This window comes from Lonchura striata, chromosome 36 (assembly GCF_050655825.1).
Source record: "Lonchura striata isolate lonStrDom1 chromosome 36, ASM5065582v1, whole genome shotgun sequence".
Lineage (NCBI taxonomy): Eukaryota > Metazoa > Chordata > Aves > Passeriformes > Estrildidae > Lonchura > Lonchura striata.
The window spans coordinates 8,586,721-8,608,676 of record NC_140738.1 but is presented as its reverse complement, the minus strand read 5'-3'; the positions used below and the strand labels follow the sequence as shown (position 1 = coordinate 8,608,676).

Sequence of the window (21,956 nt, the reverse complement as noted above, 5' to 3'; positions counted from 1 at the left end):
CTCTGGTGATCTCTCATGGAAGACCCCTCATCTCTCTCGTGACCACTGTGACAGACAGAGATCGAAGCCCCTCCCAAGGACTGAGACTGAGACCACCACCACAGGGAGGAGGGCTGGCCTGATCAATGTGAGATGTTTCCCAGGTGTGGTTGATGGACTAAGAAGACAATGTTTCTTTTTCACAGCCGAAAACATGACCTGTTCCTCCTCGGTGGCTTCAATGGACTTATTCTTCATTCTACCTGTTCCCCCTCAATGACTTCAATAGACTTTCATTTTCTTTTGCCTGTTTCCCCCACTTAGACAGAGGACCATGAAAGACCCCTGAGATTACCAAGATTTTGAGATTCTCCCTGACACAAGAAAATAGATTGTCATTGTCTGGACCAGAGAGGATTTTGTCTGCCTTGGAACCTATAATCCCCTTTCCCCTCCTTTTCTTTCTATCCTTTATTTCCTTTCTGTCCCCTCCATTGCATTTGCTGTTGGCACTCTATAATAAAGGTGCATTTGTTGTGATTAAAGTGATGGTCCCCTGCTGTTTGCCTTTTTGCACTTTGGGGATTAGTAAATGAAATATCATGACACCCTGCTCCTCCAAACGGATCTTGACACTCCCTCACGGGATTGGGACCTGCGGGCAGGGTCCCTTCCTACCCCAATAGATCCGGGATTCTGTCAGGGACTCGCTTCCCTTTCCTTCTTCCCTCTGCTTCCAGCTGTGAATGTGCCAGAAAATGCCCAGCAAATCCACCTTTGCTGTGTGCTTTGGGAGCTCACACAGCTGCTGCACCTTGTCCCCTGCCCTGCACAGCTCCTTGGGAGGCACAGCAGGAGCAGCACCCTGAGAGCCTCAGGAATGCCCCTATGGGATCCATGTCACACACTCCCAGGGTCTGGAATTCCAGTTCCCAGCCAGGAAAAGATGTTCCTGCCCTTGAAGGCAAAGCTCTTAACAAGGACCCAAAAGACAAGTGGAGCAAGATCCTACAGTGACATTTCACTGCCAGCCTTCATAACTTCACCCATGGTTGTTGTAGCTCATGGATTGGGAATGAAATCAGGGCAGGGTCTTTTGTAAGAGCTGCCCTGGGTCAAGGGAGACACTGAGAGAGAAACAGAGCAGGTGAAGGAAGGCAGGAGAGAAAGGAGGACACAAACACAATCAGCTGAGAAGGTAGCACTCTGAAAACAGAAATGCCATGGACTGAAAATGAATAGGATGAAAAGAAATAATTTTGTATCTTGTATTTCCAATCAAAACACAATTTCCTCACTTTTTCACCAACCTCCTCCTGGTGTCATTCAGCAGGGCTGTCAGAAAGTTCTTCATTCTGAGCGGATGCTCCAGGCTGCAGCCACAGGAAACAGGGAATGGGGATTTTCCTACTCCTGGGGAGTTTGACATCCTCAGCTGAGGAGAGAAGGAGGCAGCAGCAGAAAAGGACAGCTGGGCTTCACCCTTCCACAAGAAAGAGGAGGGGAAAAATCTCTCATCATGTTTGCAGCTGCTCCCACAGGAATGTGAGGGCTGATCCCAGAGCCCCAAGGATCACATTCAGGGCAGCCCTCAGGGAATGTTCACCTGGTATTGGGGGGCTGCATGGGAGCACCTTGATCTTGGAGCACCCAGCTGCCCCCCATGTTTGGAGGTGCCTGAGGAGGGCTGGGACAATGCCAGGGACATCCTGCAGTGACATCCCCCCTGTCCCACTCTGTGTGTGCTCAGTCCCAACCCTGACCCTGATCCTGGTCTCAATCTCACTCCACGGTTAGACACACTCAGAGTTCCGTATTTAATCTCAGCCCAGTGCCAAATTTATCTAGGCCCAGACCCAATCCCAGCCTCAGCCCTAAAGCCAATCCCATGTTTTGCCTTAACCCCAATCCCAGCTCTAATCCAAATCTCAGCCCCAACTCCAACCCCAGACCCAATTCCAGCCCTTTCCTAAATCCTCAGCCCCAAACCAAATCCCCAGGTTCAGCCCTTCTGGGGGTTTGGGGGTGTCTCTGTCCCTCTGACCCCAATGATGTTTGGGTGGGGTCACACCAAGGCTGAGAGGGACAGAGACCCCCCAGCCTCCCCAAGGATGAGAAGGTCGAAGAGCCCCCCCAGCCCCGAGCACCCTCAGCGGTGAGAGGGACACAGAGCCCCTGGTCCCCAGCCCTGCACAAACTTTCCCTAAGGTCAGAGGGATGGAGACCCCCTGAGCATCCCCCAGGGTGAGGGGACAGAGACCCCTTGAATATCCCCTGGGAACCAGACAAAATAAACTTGCAGAAATCAAACATAACTCTGCATAAAGTACTTTGATGAATATTTCATTTTCCCACAAGTCACTTGTGATGGAAATGCAAACAAATCCCAAACATTAATAAACCAAGAATAGAAGCGATTCTGTGGTAATTCCAAGTTTCATCAGTTCCCATGCAGCTCCAGCTCAGCTGCTGGCAGGTTCAAATAAAAGAAAAGTGAAAATTTGGCTCAATACAGATTATTAAAAGGAAGGGACTGCGCTGTGTAGCTATGACAAAGCTGACAGGGAGGAAAAAGATATTGATTCTCATATTTGGACAAAACCTCCAAACCTGTGAATTCAGGAGTTATTCAGGAATTTAGTTAGAGCTGGGCTTCTTGTAGGACTTGTCAGTCTTGCTGGTATGATTTTATCCCTTTCTTCCAGTGATTTTAACAAACTTTGCAGGGAAGGACAAGAAAATATTATCTTTAAACTGGCCACCTACAACAGCCATTTTCCTCATAAGTTCTTCCATAAGTTGCTCAGAGGAAGCTGCATCCAAGTTTCCAAGAGATCCTCCAGAAAGAGGCAAAACCTTCTCAGAGGAGGGAACCACGCTGCTGTCAAACACGCTTGGGGTCAGACAACAGTGCCCTGAACTCACTGTGCAAAAATAATGTCACAATCTGGTTAACAAAATTGTTGGAGAGATGCCTCTGCCCCAATTAAGCTGCTAAGGAGACAAAATCCAAAGTGGATTTTATTGACAGTAAATGTGAGGTAGAGAGAGAGATGGAAAGAAAGAGAAAAGGGGAGAGAGCAAGGGACTGACAGGAACAGAGATCTCCCCTGGGGCAGGGCAAGTGTGACATTGTCCCCTGTGTGCGTGGCCTTCCCAGGGTGGGGGTTTTACACCTGAGCCAGTTTGGGTAAGGGGGGTGGTGTTCACCCCCCACCCCGAGCAGGGATTGCCTCACTGTTTCAGGTTACAATGTCAGATGTAACCAAAAGTGTTTTCAGTCCCCATCTCCAAAAACTGTTATCAACAGGTGGGGCAGTGTTCTTTATCTCTTCCATGGCTCAGCCCTGATAACGCCCTCCAGGGGCCATCTTCTCTTAATGGGCCATTGAGTGTCACTGCAGCACTGATAAAATTCCATCATCCCATTGTGGGATGCTCCGCCCAGGGGGAGGAACCAAGCATTCCTACCTGGATATAATCTCACCCTTGCAACACCACGATCACCTTGCCTGCTGCATTCCCAGAGGACAAGAGCTCCATAAGCACCACTGGACCTTCAGAGGAAGACCAGACCCTTCTACAGGATCACCGCTTTGACAGAATCACGTTCATCACTCCAGCCGGACTGCAGCCACCATTTCATCAGCCTGCTACCACCACCCTGATTATCAGGGTGTCAGGTTATATCCTGACTCTGTGAGTTTAAACCAGTCTTTCTGAATCATAGCTTTGATCTTAATTTTCCTATTAAATTGTCCTTCTGGCTTAGACTCTCTCCCAGGTTTGCTTTGAAACCAGTACAAAACTCACTGTGCTCATCCCTTGTTTTCCTTTCAAAACAGGATTTCCCATCTCCAAATATCTTCCAGATGGAGGAGGAGGCTGCGAGGAAGAGGAAGATGCCCTGGGATGCCCAGGCAGGTGAGGAGGAAGTCAGTGCCCCTTTCCCCCTCTCTCCTGCTCCATCTCCCAGCCCAGCCTGGCCCCCAGCTGCAGGACAGCCCCGCTACCGGTGTCCTCCTGCCGGGGATGCACTGGGGGGATCTCCCTGCCCTTCCCTCTGGCAAATCCCATCCTCTCCTTGTCCTTCCTCCCCCAGAGCAGGAGCTGCAGATGGAGACCAGGAAGGACAAATCCCCGCATCAGAACCTCATGGAAGAGGCCATTTTGACTGGCTCCATAGCACAGGAACCCAACGGGGAGGAAAAGCCCCAGAGATCCCGCAGGAGGAGGGGCTGCAAAACCAGCCCAAGGTCATCTGAGGAGGAAAGACACACCCAGTGTCAGGAAGGTGGGCAGAGCTTCAGCCAGAGCTCAGAGCTGGTGGTCCATGAGCAGCTTCATGATGGGGAGAAGCCCTACAAGTGCTCGGAGTGTGGGAAGAGCTTCAGGCGGAAATCCCACCTGATCCGCCACCAGATGATCCACACCGGGGAATGGCCCTACAAGTGTGGGGAGTGTGGGAAGGGCTTCGGCTGGAGCTCAGAACTCATCATCCACCAACGCATCCACACTGGGGAGAGGCCCTATGAGTGTCCCGAGTGTCAGAAGAGGTTTAGGTGGAGCTCTGATCTCTGCAAGCACCAGCGGATTCACAACGGGGAGAGGCCCTTCCGCTGCCCCGACTGCAGGAGGGGCTTCAAGCAAAACTCCCACCTTGTCCGGCACCGGCACATCCACACCAGGCAGAGGCCCTATGAGTGTCCCCTGTGTGGGAAGAGCTTCTCCAGGAGCTTTCACTTGACTCGACACCAACTTAGGCACAGGTAAGGGAAGCCCTGTGAGTGCCCCCACTTCAGGAAGAGCTTCGTGCGCTGCTCCCACTCCATCCCCCTTTAGAAGACCCATGTTGGTCGGAGCCCTGGTGACCCACATTCCTTGTGATCTCTGATGAGAAGACACCTGGAAAGTGGTCTTCAAATCCTCCTGGATGCCCATAGACACCTGGATGAACACAGACCAGGAAAATCCATCGGGACTCTGATCAACATTGAAAATTAATTGGGAAAAGCTGTTTCTTTGACTTTAAAGCCCAAGAAATTCTTACCTGCTGTGTCACTTTTTCTTCTGGTGGCATCAAGCAATAATGGATGATCATGGAGATCTTTTCCCACCTGAATAATCTCCTTGTTTATCCCATCAGAACACCTAGAATTGGGGTAAAAATAAAGAAATCAATAAAAGAGATCTAAAGCTGAATCATTTTACTGGGATTTGAATGTGAATTTGAGGTTAAGGGGAGGATTTGGTTCTTCTGGGACCATCCAAGCCAAGGGACATGGCCATGCTCTTGTAGTTGTTCCCGCAGAATGGGTCCATCTGACCTCATCTGTTCTCCAGGAATTCCGGCTGTCTGTCCCAGTCCCTGGCCTGCGTCTGCCCAGTCCAAGTGTTCCCCACAAAATGCCCAAATTGCTGCTGAAGTGTCCTAGCTGACCCTTGCTGGGGATGTTCCTGTCCACCAACCTTTCCCGCTCAACTCCATGGAGGGCTGGGAGGGGTTTTAGGGACTCCTGGTTGGACTGAGAGAGGCTGTTGTGGCTCTTGGGGCCATTTGTGGTGCTGGGAGGGGGTTTGGGAGCCTGCTGGAGGTAACTGGGATATACTGGGAATGAGTGAGGTCATCCTGGGGGCAACTGGAACCATACTGGGGACTCTGGGGTGACTGGGATCGAGCATGCTGGGGGCAGTTGGAATATACTGGAAGTGCCTGGCACCATACTGGAGGGGACAACACTGGGAACAGCTGGGACCATTTTGGGGGCAAGTGAGGGCAACTGCGAGTGACTGTGTCTGTAATGGGGGCCACTGAGGTCATACTGGCAGTGAGCGGGACTGTACTAGGGGTGACTAGGTGCAACTGGGAACATACTGGGTGGAACTGGAACAACACTGAGGGGGACTGGGATCATACTGGGAGTGACCAGGAACATTCTGAGGGCAGTTTGGACCATGGTCGGTGCAACTGGGATATCCTGGGAGCAACTGGTGCTGCACTGAGGGTGGCTAGAAGTGGTTCTGGGCAACTGGAATTATGCTGGAAGCAACTGGGAGGAAGTGGGTGTGACTGGGAGCATGCTGGGATCAAGTGGGATATACTGAGAGAGACTGGGAATCACTGGGATCATACTGGGAGGGACTGGAACCATAGCAATGGCCTGGGCTGGGTGATGTGGGGCCTCAGAGAGCGCAGGGAGCATTGTGACACTGCGGGGCCTGATGGATCCAAGGGGACATTGTGACACTCTGGGCCCGGCCTGGCCATGGGGTGTTTTGGGAGCCCCGGGGTACCCAGGGCAGCAGAGCAGAGCCTCTGGCTCAGGGGCAGCAGCTCCTCGGGAAAACCTGGGCGGGCAGCAGGGGATGCCCAGGGAGAAGAAGCCATAGCCCAGAGCCCCAAGGGTGGCACTGGCTGAGGGACGGGGCAGGAGGGAGAGGCCACTGCTGGGATGGCGCCGGAACTGCCCAGCATCACAGGGCCTGTATGACATTACAGACTGGGCTGTGTGACATCACAGAGATGGCTATGTGACATCTGAGAGGCTGTGTGAGGTCACTGGGGAGGTCACTCTGCCCTAGCCCCCTCCCAGTTCCCCCAGAGAAGTCCAACGCTGCTCATGCACAGCGGGTCCCCTGTCCCCCCAGGTCCCCCTGACCCTGGTGCTGCAGCCTCCCCCAGAGGATGTTCCACGAGATCGATCCCAGAGCCTGACACGGGGACGGGGGCCAAGGCTGTGGGGGTGGGACAGGGGGACAGGGACCCCCCGGCAGTGTCCCCGTGTCCCCCAGGGCCAGAGCCTGGGCCAGGGCTCCTTCACCCTGTGACCAATGAGGGTTTGAGAGCGCTGAAAAATCCCCAGCAAAAACCAGATTTAATATTAAAGTGACAGCAGCACAAAGTTCCTTGGCAAGAGTCACTCTACTCCTGACTGGGCACTTCAGCCACAGCAAGGAAACAAAGCAACAACAAAACCAAACAAAATCCAGGCAATCAAACCAGAAATGAATTGAGAGCTGTTCCTGTGTGTGTGACACAAAAAAAATGAGGGCAAGGATAAAAGGAATATGGCCCAAAACCTTAACAGACCTAAAACCTAATAGGAATTACCTTATACCTTTACCTTAATTTCTACATTAAACTTAACAATTTAGCAAAAGAACAGAGCTTAACAGTATTTAACCTAACTTATAACCTATAACTATGCAATTTAAAACAGGAATAACATTTAACAATATTTAACTTAACATATAACTTATATTAAACATATGAACTTAGTAAAAGAACAACTCTTAGCAGTGTTTAACTTAGCTTTGACCTCATGATTTAGCCTTAACTACAGGCCTAACTGGCTCAGTTGTGCAAGGCACTCAGACCCCTCAGAGAGCAGCATTTCTGCCACATTTCCCCAGCACAGGCACTCCTGTGTGCACACAGACACAGAGAGTCAGTGCAAGGCACCTGTGAGAAATTCCCCTGAGCAAAGGGAAATGCTCCCTGGGGATGCTTTGGCATCTCCCCAGCAGGGAAGGGTTGAGCCTGGAGGAGTGGGGGGATCGGCCCAGGCTCCCTCGTTGTTGGGGATCCCTGAGTGCAGCAAACGGGAGAGTTCCCGGCTCGGAGAGGCCCCACTCAGAGGGAGTCGCTGGCCCAGGAGAGCTCCAAGGGCTCCTTTTGGAGCGCTGTTTGTAGGGCCCCAAGAGAGGGGCTGCAGTCCCAGCCATGTTTCATCCTGGCCGCACTTGGCATCAGCAGCTTTCTTTGGCAGTGTGAGAACAGGGATGTTGTGCCACTGAGGGAACACAAACAGTTCCCAGGGCTGCTCCTAAAGCAGCCAGGAGCTGGCTGGGCAGCAGCAGTGCCTGGAGAAGAGTGTGTTTGTGCTGAGCTCCAGAGGAGCTGAGCCCAGGGGCTGCTGGCCAAGGCCGAGGCCAGCGAGCATTTCTCATCTGGCAGAGAGGCCTGAGAAGGGGAGGGGGGAATGCACCAGCACAGGAACCATGGAACCAAGGGACCATGGTGACACTGTGGCACCTGTGAGACCCACGGACCATTGCGACACTGAGGGGCACCATGGAACCATGGAGACCCTTATGACACTTTGGGGTGTCATGGGACCAAGGGACCGTTGTGACATGGTGAGACCCCAGGAAGCCAAAGGTCCATTGTGACATTGCAAGACCTCATGGAATCATGGAGACACCATTAAGAGACTTCGCAGCTTCATGGAACCAAGGGGCCATTGTGACACTGTGGGGCACCATGGAATCATGGAGACCATTGGGATACTATAAGGCCCCACGGAATAAGCAAAGCATTGTGAACACTGTGAGGCCTCACAGCACCAGTGAGACCATTGTGACCCCGGGGGTCCCCACATAACCAAGAGGACCATTGTGACACTGTGGGGCCTCGTGAAACCAAGAGGCCTTTGTGGCACTGCAGGGCTGCAGGGAACCAAAGGTCCATTGTGACACTGCAGGGCCTCGTGTCATCAGTGTTCCATTGTGACCCTGTGGAGCCAAAGGAGACCATTGTGACACTGCAAACCCCCAGGGTCCAAAGGTCCATTGTGACATTGCAGCCTCATGGAACAGAGGAGTCCCGTGTCATTGTGGGGCCTGGGGAACCACGGAGACCACTGGGACACTGTGGGGTCCCAAAGAACCAAGGGAACATGGAACAGGTCTGGCTGGTTTGACCTCCAGGGGCTGCCTGACAGCTTGGCACCTGCAGGGTCTCTTCTCACTGGGGCTCGGGGCTTTCCTTCCTATAGAAAAGAACTGTCCTTCTCCTGCAGGTGTCAATGTCCATATTGGGATTTCACCACCAATGTTGACTGTTGTGACAGACTGGAGGAGATTGCTGGCTGGAAACATTTCACGTGTGTGGGAGGAAGGGGCAGGTCCAGCCTTGCCCTGCCCTGGAACCCCAGCCTTGCCCTGCCCTGGAACCCCAATCCCCCCAGAGCCTCTATCCCAGCCCAGCAGTGTCTGCCAGTCCCTGGCACAGCACAGGCAATGCTCCACAGCCACCTCTGGAGCCCCAGCCCAGCACCTGAGTGACCAAATGACCCCAAGTCCCACCTGGGGAGAGGCCCAGGAAGACCAAGGGGTATTTAAGGCTGACCACAAGGCAAGCACACATCCTGACCCTACCTCCTCTTGGAATTTCCATCTGAACACCACTGGAATCCAGGAATTGGTAGCTGTGTGTGTGCTTCTCTGTATCTTTTTTGTCTTTCTCTGTCTACATTGTTCTATTTCAGTCCTCATGCAGATGTTGATTAACTTAAAATTGAACAGGCTTAGCGTTTGTGAAGTTCAATGGGCCAAGTTAATGCATTGCAAACTATTTTTTGTTCACTGAATATAATTTTAAACCTTTTACCAAAGTTTCTCTGATTTCCTAAAGTTGCCAGTAAAGGCTGCTTTGGTGTTTGTTTTGAGCTCCTGAGAATCTCTTGTTGGTATTTCTCCAGTGCATCCAACTCAGAGGACACACCAATTTTAATTCCTTTTAAATGTATCCTTGAGAGAGTTTTTTAGTGGATGGGGGTCAGGGCTTGTGTGTCCTGCTTGGCACAGCCCAGGCAGGGCTTTAACAGCCCCATCCCACACTCCATGTCCCAGCTGGAGCCGCTGGTGCCTCTGAGTTCTGTTGCCCCAGCCCCAGGGACGCTCTCCTTGTCTGCCCATTCCCCCAGGGCCTCTGGGCAGGGATGGCCTCAGTGGGGGCTGCTGACATCCTCAGCAACTTGGAGGCTGCTGCTGAATTTTACTGCTCCAGAGGCTTCTTCAGCCTTCAGCTCTTCAGTTCAGGAATTCAGTGGCCCAGGGCTCATTAACATTCAGAACACTTTAACAAGCCAAGCCTCTGGGAATAATGTAAGTTTTCAAATATTTTCTGGTTGATTAGACAGATTTCAGAAGCCAATTCAAAGTGAATATACTATATTTAAAAAGACCATGATAAGAGATTTTTCAGGTCCTGTTTAGTTTTTTTTTTCTGTTAATACAATGATAGTTGCCATCTCCAACTGACACTGAATCCAAGTACCTTCCCATGCAGTTTGAATAGATATGAAAATCAAGACCCTTTGTGGCTGACAATCCATCAGATACTGTCCCTACCCCTACCCCACCATTTCCCCCATTCCAGCCCTGGCACTCAGAGCAGCCTTGTGCAAATCTGAGCTCCCTCCAGCCCAGGCTGCACCTGCAGCTTTCAGCTCCTGGGCTCCAACTCCCACCTGCTTTCCTTGGAGAAAGAGCTGCCCGAGACACAGAGGGATGTTCATTTATTGCCAGCCAACAAAGCCAAGGGAAGGCACAGCTCCATCAAATGCAAAAGTCATTCCTCTGCTGGATATTAAATCCACTTTGCACAGCAGACAGTCTCAGAACAATGGAAAACACCTTCTGTGCCCAGCACAGATCCCAAGGTCCCCCCAAACCCTCCCTGTCCCGATTCTGCCCAGATTTGCTCTTTGCACACATATGAGTCACAGGCTGAAGTGAGGAGCTCCCTCCATGCCCAGAGGGAGGAAAAGAGGGAAAGTGGATGAAGAGCTCTCCTGTGCAGAGCCAAGGTCCAAGTGCCCCTGCAGTGGGAACCACAACTCATCAGGTTTGTGTCCTTTGGGCTCAGGGATGGTGACACTCAGAGGCACAGAAAGGTTTTTTTGGCAGAAAACACAAGTTGAACATTGGAACAGTTTAATAACCATCACAGCTATTCCCTCAGCTCTCTGTGATGTCCCAGCAGCAGCTGACATGTCTCCCATCCCCAAGGGATTTCTGTACAGGGATAGTTTTAGACAAAGACATACCAAAAAGTAATTTTGTGATGGATAAAAATACAATTACGATGTTGAGTAATATGATATTTATTTGAACTTCTGAAAGAGTGAACAACTCCCTGAACTCATAGCATGAAGCCTGTGAATTGAGAGGCACTTGAATGACCAGAGAGCACCTAGATGAGGAAATCTGGGAGCACCAGGAAGGACATAGATCCAGTTGGTCTAGTGAAGAGATGTCCTTAGACATGTCAATTTCAACAGGATACTGGAAAATCCTGAAGGAAGAGGGAGGTGATATAATAAATTGAATATTGGTGATGAAAATAGAAGACAAGATCAGTATTTCTCCTCATGCAATCTGTACACTTACAGGAAATTCCTGTTCCTGGTGGGAAAACTTTGCCATTTCTTAACCATTCTCAAGTGACCCAGATAAAAAAAAAAATAAATAACCATGTATACTATGAAATGTACAAGTACTAACATCTGTGCCCCTTTCCATACAGACATCAGCTGTGTGCCCATGAACAGGCAGTGACACTTGTGCCCTGAGGTGCCGAGCTGGGATTGGATCTCTCCGAGAGGAGCTGAGGGAGAGCAGAGCACCTTGCAAGCTGCAGGTCCCTGCCAGCCCCGCAGTGCTCCTGTGCCATCAACATCTGCTCTGCTCCAGTCTGGAACAGGGCCCAGCACGGTGCCGGGACCATCAGAGAGCTGAGGTGTGTGCTGGAATTCCATGCCCTCCCCATGGCACAGCAGCCCTGCATTTCCCTGCTCCAGCCTTGGTCTCCAGCACAGCCATGGAGGCTCTTTGGGCTCCTGAGTGTTCCTGCAGCCCCCAAGGGCAGCTGAGCTCTGCCTTGGGCACAGGCAGCCCTGGCCAGCGCAGGCCATGCTCAGCAATTCCTTGTCTGTGCCCGGCCTTGCTGCCAGCCCCGGCAGCGGCTGCGTGGCCCCTCGGTGGCCCTGTGCTGGCCCAGCCATGGTGCCACAGCCCCTGTGCAGCCCAGCCCAGGACAGGAGCATTGGGGCTGGGAACGGCCCCTGTGCCGTGGGGCCCTGGGCAGCCTTGGGGCTCTGTACCCCATGGCCTCCCTGCTGGGCAGCCTCTGCCAGCTCCTGCCGAGCCCGTGGCACCTGTGGGGCTGCACAGACAGCCCTGCCCGGGCTCTGCCGGCCTCGGGGCCAGCAGAGAGGCGGCCAGGGCTGGCCATGGCCGGGAACAGGCCCTGAGCCCCGCAGGAGGATGGAGCTGGGCCACAGCCAAACTCAGCCCAGGGCAGAGCTGGGCTCAGCAGCCAGGGCTGCCCAGGGCTGGCACAGACAGAGGCTGGCGCTGACAAATGTCCTGGGCCCCTCCCTGCTCTGTCCGTGCCCCAAGGGCACAGAGCAGCCTCCTCTCTGGGGCTCTTGCCTGTTTTCAATGCCTGCCCAGGCGCTGGCCCTGCCCCACAAGGCCTGGGCTGAGTCCTGCCCCTGCCCGCTCAGCCAGGCTGAGATGGACACTGATGGTTCCTGTGCCAGGCTCTCCCAGCCCAGCCCAGCTCCCTGCCAGCTCTGCCAGCTGCCCTGAGCTCTGGGCAGCACCAAGGGCCTCTCCCCAGCACAGCCCAGCCGGCTCTGGCCCCACAGCTCTGCTCAGCCCAGGCTGCTCTGGGCACTGCCCCACGGCCTCAGCCCCTGCCAAGGGCACAGCAGCAGCTGCAGCTCAGCCAGGACTCAGCCCCACCATGGGGGAAGGGGCTTGGCCAAGGCCAAAGGAGCTCCCTGGCTGCCCTGCTCCCCTCTGCCTGAGGTGCTGAGAGCTCTGCAGCCCCTCCTGCCATCCCATCTGCCCAGGGCAGCACAAGAGCCCCGGCCCTGGGGCCCTCCAGAGCTGCTCCTGCTCCAGGCCCAGGGCCCATCCCAGAGCTGGGGCAGCCACAAAGCTGTGCCCATTTCTGCTCATTGCTGCTCTGATGGAGATTGATCCTCAGCCACTTGGAGGCTGCTGATGAATTTTCCTACTCCAGAGGCCTTTTCTTTCTTAAGCTCTTCAGTTCATGAATTCCATGAGAAAGGCCTATAAATATTTGTTCAAAACAACCGAACAAGAAAAAACTCTGTGAATAATTCAAGTCTTCAATTCCTCTGTGGTGAATTAGACAGATTTCTAAAGTTTATTTAAAGTGAATATACAATATTGAAAACAATGCAGAGAGAATTGTTTTGTCCTGTTAGGTTTTCTTTTCCTGTTTATCAATTGATATCAGCAATGTCCAATTGATATTGGTCCCCAGCACCTTCTAATACAGTCTTAAAATATATGAGAATCAAGACGCTTCGTGGCTGGCAATCAATCACACTTTGTCCCCACTCCTTCCCCACCATTTCCCTCATCTAACCCCTGGTACTCCTATGGATCAGGAATGGTGTGGCCAGCAGGAGCAGGGCAGTGATTCTTCCCCTGTGCTGGGCACTGATTGGGCAGCACCTTGAGTGCTGTGTCCAGTTCTGGGCTCCCAGTTTAGGAAGGATATGGAGGGGCTGGAGCATGTCCAGAGAAGGGCAACATGGCTGGTGAGGAGTCTGGAACACAAGTCCTATGCAGAGTGGCTGAGGGAGCTGGAGTTGTTTATCCTGGAGAAGAGGAGTCTCAAGTGAGACCTCATCACTCTCTACAACTCCCTGACAGGAGGGTGCAGCCAGTTTGGGGTCAGGCTCTTTTCCCAGGGAACAGAGACAGGACAAGAGGACACAGCCTTCAGCTTCACTAGGGGATATGTCGGCTGGATATCAGGAAATATTCTTCACACAAAGGGGGATTGGGCATTGGAATGGGCTGCCCAGGGAGGTGGGTGAGTCACAATCCCTGGAGGTGTTTAAGCAAAGACTGGATGTGGCACTCAGTGCCATGGTATGGGTGACAAGGTGGTGTTGGGTCCCAGGTTGGACTTGATGCTCTCCAAGGCCTTTTCCAGACTGGTTGATTCTCTGGTGATTGTGACACTGCAGGGCCCTGGGGAAGCAAGGGGCCATTGTGACACTGCGGGGCCTGGTGGCACTGAGAGGACCATGGTGACATGTGTACGACATGGCACCACAGAGCCACAGGGACACTGTGACACTGTGGGGCTGAATGGAAGCAAGGAGTGCATTGTGACAGTCTGGGTCCTGGTGGGACCACAGAGGCCACCATGACCCTGCAGGGCCTTGGGGGACCACGGGGCCATTGTGCACTGCAGAACCAGAGAGAACCTTGGGAGAGCCTGGGGACAATGGAACCAAGGGGCCATTGCTCCATTGCAAGGACTCTGGGAACTGAGGGAACAATTGTGACACTCTGGTGCCCCATGGAACCCAGGGTCCCTGGTGACACTGCAGGATCTTGTGTCACCAGGGCTCCATTGTGACACTGCAGCACCAAGGAATTCAATGGAGCACTCTGAGGCCTCATGGAACCCCAGAGGCCACTGTGATCCTGCAGGGCATTGTGGAATCATGCAGAGCTTTGTGACAGTGCAGGACCTCGTGTCATGATGGGGGCATTGTGACACTGCAGGGCCCCATGGAACCGAGGGGCCAGTGCTGCGCCTCAGGGACTCCTGGAATGAAAGAAACATGTTGGACACCATGGTGGCCTTGGGACCAAGAGGCCATTATGACACTGTGGGAGCAAGGAGCACATTGCTGCCCTGCCAGACCTCATGGAACCAAGGATCCACTGTGACACTGCAGGGCCTTGGGGACCACGGTGACATTGAGACACTGCAGGGCCCAAGGATCCAAGGGACTTTGTGACAACAAGGGGTCCCATGGAACCAAAGGGACATTGTGACATTGGGAGGCCTCATGGAATCATGGACACCATTGGGACACTCTGGGGCTTCATGGAACCCTGGTGACACCAAGTTGTCGGGGAGTGTTGATCTGCTGGAGGGTAGGAGGGCTCTGCACAGGGCCCTGGACAGGCTGGATCCAGGGCCCAAATCCAACAAGGTGAGGTTTAACAAGTCCCAGTGCCGGGTCCTGCACTTTGGCCACAACAACCCCTGCAGTGCTACAGGCTGGGGACAGAGTGGCTGGACAGCAGCCAGGCAGAAAGGGACCTACAGGGTCTGATGGACAGCAGGCTGGACATGAGCCAGCAGAGTGCCCAGGGGGCCAAGAAGGCCAATGGCTCCTGGCCTGGATCAGGAATGGTGTGCCAGCAGGAGCAGGGCAGTGATTCTTCCCCTGTGCATAGCACTGGTTGGGCAGCACCTCGAGTGCTGTGTCTAGTCCTGGGCCCCCAATTTAGGAAGGACATGGAGGGGATGGAGCATGTCGAGAGAAGGGCAACAAGGCTGGTGAGGGGTCTGGAGCACAAGTCCTGTGAGGAATGGCTGAGGGAGCTGGGGTTGTTTATCCTGGAGAAGAGGAGGCTCAGGGGAGATAAGGCAGTGTGAGGGCACAGGTTGGACTCGATGATCTCAAAGGTATTTTCCAGCCTTGCTGATTCTGGGGTTCCCTGAAACCACCCTTGGAGCAGTTGCAGGAGGAGCCCTGGGCCTCCTCTTCAGAAGCTCCAGCAGCCCAGGTCCTTCAGCTTCTTCTCACAGCCCCAAAGCCCATCCTGTCAGTCCTGCAGAGCCTCTGCAGCTCCTCCTCACTGCCCAGAACAGGGAGCCCCACAGCCAGACACAGCAGCCCAGATGTGCCCCCCTGGCCTGGGGTGCCTCTGGCAAGGGAGCAGCACCAGGCACTGCAGGAGCCTGCAGACAATTCCTGCAGCACTTGTGGGAGGATCCTGCTCCCCAAGGGATGTTCCCATGGTGCCAAGTCAGGAACTGCAATGGGGAGTGGGGCCAGAGAGGAAAGGGCAAACAGGGATGGGTTGTGTGCAGGGGAGGGAACAGGGGTGGGCAAGAGGAAGAAATTTGTATCAGAAAGAGTAAAGAAAGCAAAGGTGAAGCCAAGGAAATGCTCAGGGCAGTTTGGGGGTGGCTGCCAGGCAGCCCTGGCTCTGAGCAGCACCATCTCACTGGGACAGGAAACTCCCAACTGATGGGAACAAACTTTCTGGCTGACTGCAGAGGCCAGGACAAAGCTGAGTGGTTTCCCTGGCATCCCCCAGCCCTTTCTGGCCCCAAGGGCTGATGGCATTTGTGCTGCCTCAGGTTCATGTCCCCACAGCACCAGCCTGGGGGTGCTCCCACCTGCTGTGTGCAATGCAAACAGGGGCTGCTGAGCCAATGCTGCCGTGTCTGTGCCTGCAAGGATGCAGCACCTCTGTTAGCTGGGGAGAGGCCAGGGCTGCAGAGGGGGGATGTTGTTGACAGCTCCATGAGGACGCTCTGGGACGCTGCCCTGGGCTGTGCAGTGCACTGGGGATGGATCAGCCCCTGCTCTGCTTCTCCTTCCCGTCTCCCCCAGTTCCCTTGCAGAGCACCAGCCGTGCTGTTTGCCCCCAGCCTGCCCACGGCCAGCCTGGGGCTGCTCACGGGGGTTTTCTGTGCTGAGCATTGGCCTGGCCGTGTTCTTGAGAGAGCCTGGGCAAGGAGCCTGGAGCCCCCAGGCCCTGGCCTGAAGCGTCAGCACTGCCCCAGCAGTGCCCATGGCCTGTCCCTGCTGCAGCCCCAGCACTGCCACCCCCAGGACTGTGCCCGGCCCCGAGAGCACTCAGGCCCTGCAGCAACACCAGGGCCACCAGGGCAGCGGGGCAGGGCCACGGGAGCAGCACTGGCAGCACCAAGTGCTGCTGCTCCTGGGCACAGCTGCTGTGCCAGCCCTGATCTGCCCCAGCTCTGCACACAGACATTGCTGCTGCAGCTCCAGAGAAGGCAACAAAAGGGCATCTCTGCAGAAAAACTGTGCTGGGACATCCTTGAGTTCCTTTAAAGCCAGCAAGAGTGCAGCCCATCAGTGACACAGTCTGTGGTCACAGGGAAGGTGGAGAAAAACAAAATGAGAAATGGCAAAAGTAATGGCTTTTCGTTTTGGGCAAGATTAAAAAAGTAAAACAAAGAAAAATAACCTCCAAAATGAAACCAACAAGAAGTATCAAAGATGACATTTATTACAAGTGATTTGTTATAAATTGGCCAGCATTTTAATGTTTCTGAAAGCATCCAGTCATCAGTGTCCACACTGCAGCCTTGAGCTCCTGGTTCCTCAGGCTGTAGATGAGGGGGTTCAGGGTTGGAGGCACCACCGAGTACAGAACTGACAGGGCCAGATCCAGGGATGGGGAGGAGATGGAGGGCAGCTTCATGTGGGAAACTGAGCCAGTGCTGATAAACAGGGAGACCACAGCCAGGTGAGGGAGGCAGGTGGAAAAGGCTTTGTGCCGTCCTTGCTTAGAAGGGATCCTCAGCACAGCTCTGAAGATCTGCACATAGGAGAAAACAATGAACACAAAACAACCAAATAGGAAACAGGCACTAACAGCAATGAGCCCAAGTTCCCTGAGGTAGGAATTGGAGCAGGAGAGCTTGAGGATTTGGGGGATTTCACAGAAAAACTGGCCCAGAGCATTGCCATGGCACAGGGGCAGGGAAAATGTATTGGCTGTGTGCAGCAGTGAATAGAGAAAGGCACTGGCCCAGGCAGCTGCTGCCATGTGGGCACAAGCTCTGCTGCCCAGGAGGGTCCCGTAGTGCAGGGGTTTGCAGATGGACACGTAGCGGTCGTAGCACATGATGGTCAGCAGGAAATACTCTGCTCCAAGAAAGAAGAAAACCAGAAAAATCTGTGCAGCACATCCTGAGTAGGAGATGGTTCTGGTGTCCCAGAGGGAATTGTGCATGGCTTTGGGGACAGTGGTGCAGATGGAGCCCAGGTCGCTGAGGGCCAGGTTGAGCAGGAAGAAGAACATGGGCGTGTGCAGGTGGTGGCCGGAGGCTACGGCGCTGATGATGAGGCCGTTGCCCAGGAGGGCAGCCAGGGAGATGCCCAGGAAGAGGCAGAAGTGCAGGAGCTGCAGCTGCCGCGTGTCTGCCAGTGCCAGCAGGAGGAAGTGGCTGATGGAGCTGCTGTTGGACATTTGCTGTGGCTGCACATGGACACCTGTTCATGGAGAAAGGACAGGGACAAGTCAGGAGGGGCTGCTTGGAGCCAAACCTGGGCCATTTCCTGTAGACTGTTTTGCTGAGACTCACCCATCCTTCTTTCTGCTCTGGGAAAATATTTGGCTGCAATCAGAGCACAATCACACTCCCAGATCACCCTGGGATAAACCAGACCCTGCCAAGAGCAGAGGGATCCCTGAGTATCTCACCCTCTCCAAAGGTCTCTGGGCAAGGTCTCCGCACCCCCTTGTGCCAAGGACACTCACGGCTCCCTTGGCCAACCCAGCAGCATTTCCTCAGCTGTGGCATCTCTGCACTTCCCCGTGGGACATTCAGGGAACTCCCAGAGGCTCTGGCACAGATCTGCACCCAGGAGGGCAGCTCAGAGCTGGAAAGGGCACAGCAAGGAGATCCCCGGCTGTGCCCATGAGGGGATCTCAGGGAGGGGCTCAGCTCATTCCCCTTTCCCATGGACTGCTTTGCCCACAGCCCCACAGGTCCCAGGGAAGCTTGGACACCCAATTCCCATGGACACCCCTGCCTTGAAGGAATGCCAAAGGAAGTGCCTGACTCAGCTGCTGAAAATGCAGAGACTCTCTGAGAGCCCCAGATAACAGTGACAATATCAGGGGAGTGCAGAAACAAGAGAAGATGTTGTGGGGCTGTGCCTGAGAGGGCAGGGCAGAGACAGCTGGGCACTCAGGACAGTGTTCCCGTGCCCAGCTGTGCCCGGCACCTCCCACACACCAACAGAGCCCTCCTGCCCCAGCACTGCTCTGCTCAGCCCCCTCTGCTTCCCTGAGCATCTCCCTGGGCCTGGACATTTAAACATTTCTTTGATGATCCCATGTGTCCCTTTCAACTCAGAATGTTCTGTGATTCTGGGATTACAATTCCTGTTCTGCTTCTCTCAACCCCCTGTTTTCTATAATCAAAAGAGAATAAAACACCTTGCTGCATTGTTCGAAAAGTAATGTAAAAACCAGACCTTTGCTGGAAGCTCCCAGGTGTCCCAGTGGGGATGGGGGACACCTGGCCCTTGATTTCAACAATTTACTAAGGTTGATTAATTAGGATATTTAACAGGAATATCCAATAGGAGATTCAGTTGCCACAGTTACACACCCTGGCTCAACCCATTGGAGTAGATCCAAGGGCTTCTTTGCCCCACTTTAGTTACGACTACTCACAATGTTGTCAAAAACCAAAATATTCTTCTTGTAGGTCCTCTTCCTCATAATAAGACCATGCAGTATTTCAGGAATGTATTAAGATAGTCAGCTTATTGTTGTACAATCTAAGAGATAGGTAGGAAACATATTAGAGTCAATTAAGAACTACCATTATATAAGCACATAATAATAATTTAACAGAGGTAATTAAGAGTTTCATAAGTAAAGTAAGGATTATATTTGTATAACAATAGAATAGTAATTCACAGAGTTATGGCTATATGAAAAATGTATAAAAATCAAATATCTTTTTGTCATGATCCCAAATTTCCCATCCTGCTCCAAGAAGGAAATTGAAAACACTCTCAGGAAAGCTCCTGATCTTTACAGCAATCCCAGGCTTACCTTCTTTGGGAAGTGTCCTCCAGAGCTGTGCCCAGGCTGGTCTGGAGCTGGGAGCAGCCCTGCCCCAGCCAGCCCCTCTCAGCAGCAGCACCTGCCCTGTTCAGGGTGGCTCCTTCCCCCCACAGCTCCTGGCCAGCGCTGGGAGCAGCTCCAGGGCCGGCTGAGAGCTGTCCCTGGCAGGCAGCAGAGTCCCTGGCCCAGCACAGCGCCCTGGGCTGCAGGACCCTGCTCTGCAGGACAGCCCTGGGCACCCCTGGCTGCTCTGCACAGGAGATGAGCAGAGAATGCACTCACAGGGTCTGTGGGCATTGGCATGTTCCAGCTTTAGGAGATCTCTCCAGGAGCTGCAGCTGCATTGTCCTGCAGCCAGAGGTTCCTGTGCCAAGGGCTGGCAGTGATTCTGCCCCAGGCACTTCTCAGCCCCTTCCCAGCCCTGACTGATTGAAGCTCTCTGTGCCTCTGTGCTGTGCCTGGGCTGGCTGCAGGCAGTGCCTGAGCCCTGCTGGGCTGGCAGAAGAGCTGCTCAGCAAGAGAAATGTGCTTTTGAAGCTCTGCTTGGTTACCAGGATCACTCTCTGTGCCAGGAGCCCGGCCCAGCTCAGCAGCACAGACACAGCACAAGGACTTTAATGGCCCTCTGGGGCTTTGTGCTGAGGCCCTGAACATCAGGCCCTGAGAGGGAGCTGCAGAAACCTCTCCAGAACTCCAAATCACAATCCAACTCCAAAGTTTCTTGTACTTTTAATGGGTCCCACTGAGGGACACGACTCAGAAAGTGTCCCCAGGCCCCAGGCAGAGCAGAGAACTGGAGGCACTGATGCCAGGAGGGGACAAAGAGAAGCCAAGTCTTGGTGCCCTGGGGCACAGCAGGGTCTGTGCCACCAAGGGCTGTGAGGAGACACCTTGTCCTGAGGCCCTGGGGCCTCCTGGCACAGCCCCAGCCAGGCTGGGCACTGTCACCCCCTGGTCCTGCCCTCAGCATCCCCCCCATGCCCACATCCCAGTGGCCTCAAGGATCTGCTGGAAGGAGTCCCTGGGGAGCCTTGGTCAGGAATGGCTCTGGGGGCTCCTTCATGCTCCCAGGGACTGCAGGTTTTTGGAAGGACTTTGGATTTTGTTTTTTCCTTGGAGTCTCTGAGCGCTTTGTGCAATCATGGCCTCCAATTAACTGCTTTAATTACTCCCTGGCGAGGCTTTGTCAGTAACAACACTCAGTGGGCTCCTTAATGCTTCAAGGTACTTCAGTTCTTTTAAGGTATTTGGTGTTTCCCTTTTGATCCAAACTCTGTGAGAGGTTTGTGAAATCATGGCCCCAGTTATTTGCTTTAATGAGTCCCTTGAGAGCTTTGTACAGACACTCAATGTGGCTCATTAATGCCTTGAGATACTCAACTTTTTTTCAGGTACTTTGGATTTTCCTTTCCACACTGAGAGGTTTTTGTGCCATTTTGAGTCTCTGGGAGTTTTTTGTGCCATCCTGGCCTCCAATTCTCTCCTCCAAGTAGTCCATGAGGAGCCTGTGCTGGGGATGGACCTCAGTGGGACCCATTCATGCTTTGAGACACTTTGGGTCTTTCCTCTGACTTTGCCTCCTGGAAAGGTTTGTGCAATCTCCTCTCAGGCCCTGAGGTTCCAGGGCTCAGCTCCAAATGCACCACGGGGCTCATTGGGATCAAGGAAGTCCTGACAAACCATGGCTCTGCCTTGATTTCCCTATGCTCTGGGGCAGTTTATCAGGAAGGTTTGCTGCTGCAGTTACAGAGAAATGTTTCAAAGGGTTTCTAGGAAATATATATTCCTATTTTAAAGGATGTCTTTTATTCCTGTTCTCTTTCGAGAAGAGGTGTTTGCATCATTCAGTGATTGATACTGACCCAGGGAGTCTCTTAAGGAGATCTGGCCTGGTCAGAGAAGCTGTGCCTTGAGGTCTGACCCAGTGTGGACAGCCTTGCTCCATATTCCCCACCCCCATCCTGTCTGTCCTCACTCACCTGGGACCTGCTTTACTCAGAGAGCTGGCTACACTCAAGGAAAGAGGGATTTCCCTTCTTTCATTTCCAGAGCAATCTAAAACTCCTGAGTTTCCCCACTGAAAACAGACAATGTCCTCAGCTGTGTGCCAAGCCCAAGGTGCCACCAAGACACTTCCAGGCCTGCCCTGGGCCAGCTGTGAGGGGGGATCATCATCCCAACCTGCACTGGGCCATTGCAAGGGGCTGTTGCCATGGTCACTGCACTGACCCCACTGCTGGCTTTGGGTGCCATGGCAGTGCTCATCAGTTCAGGTTTCCTGGGAAACCAGCCCAAGGAGCCATTTCTGCAGCCAGGTTCCATGGCCACTTGCCTGCAGAGCTGCTGCTGCCCTCGGCTGCCATGGCAGCCCTCAGGACAAAGCGGTGCCAGGGCTGTTCCAGGTACAATTGCAGTGACACTCCTTGGTGCCGCCAGGTGCCACGGCAGCGGCCACAGGGACCCGTTCCTTGGTTTGGTGCCATGGCAGCCAAGGCCTGGAGCCACTGTGATGGTTGTTTGCCATGGACACCTGCCCTGGGCCCCTTGCTCAGGGC

At 53.6% G+C, this 21,956-nt stretch overlaps 1 protein-coding gene and 1 pseudogene across 1 annotated transcript; both read right to left on the bottom strand.

The window, feature by feature from the left end:
* Positions 1-21,956, bottom strand: part of LOC144248770 (uncharacterized) — an 89,859-nt pseudogene that overhangs the window by 62,477 nt on the left and 5,426 nt on the right.
* On the bottom strand, positions 16,486-19,490 carry LOC144248428 (olfactory receptor 14A16-like). Its single transcript, XM_085565576.1, has one exon. The coding sequence runs from the start codon at positions 17,785-17,787 to the stop codon at positions 16,855-16,857; it is 933 nt and encodes a 310-aa protein (XP_085421702.1). The 5' UTR covers positions 17,788-19,490; the 3' UTR covers positions 16,486-16,854.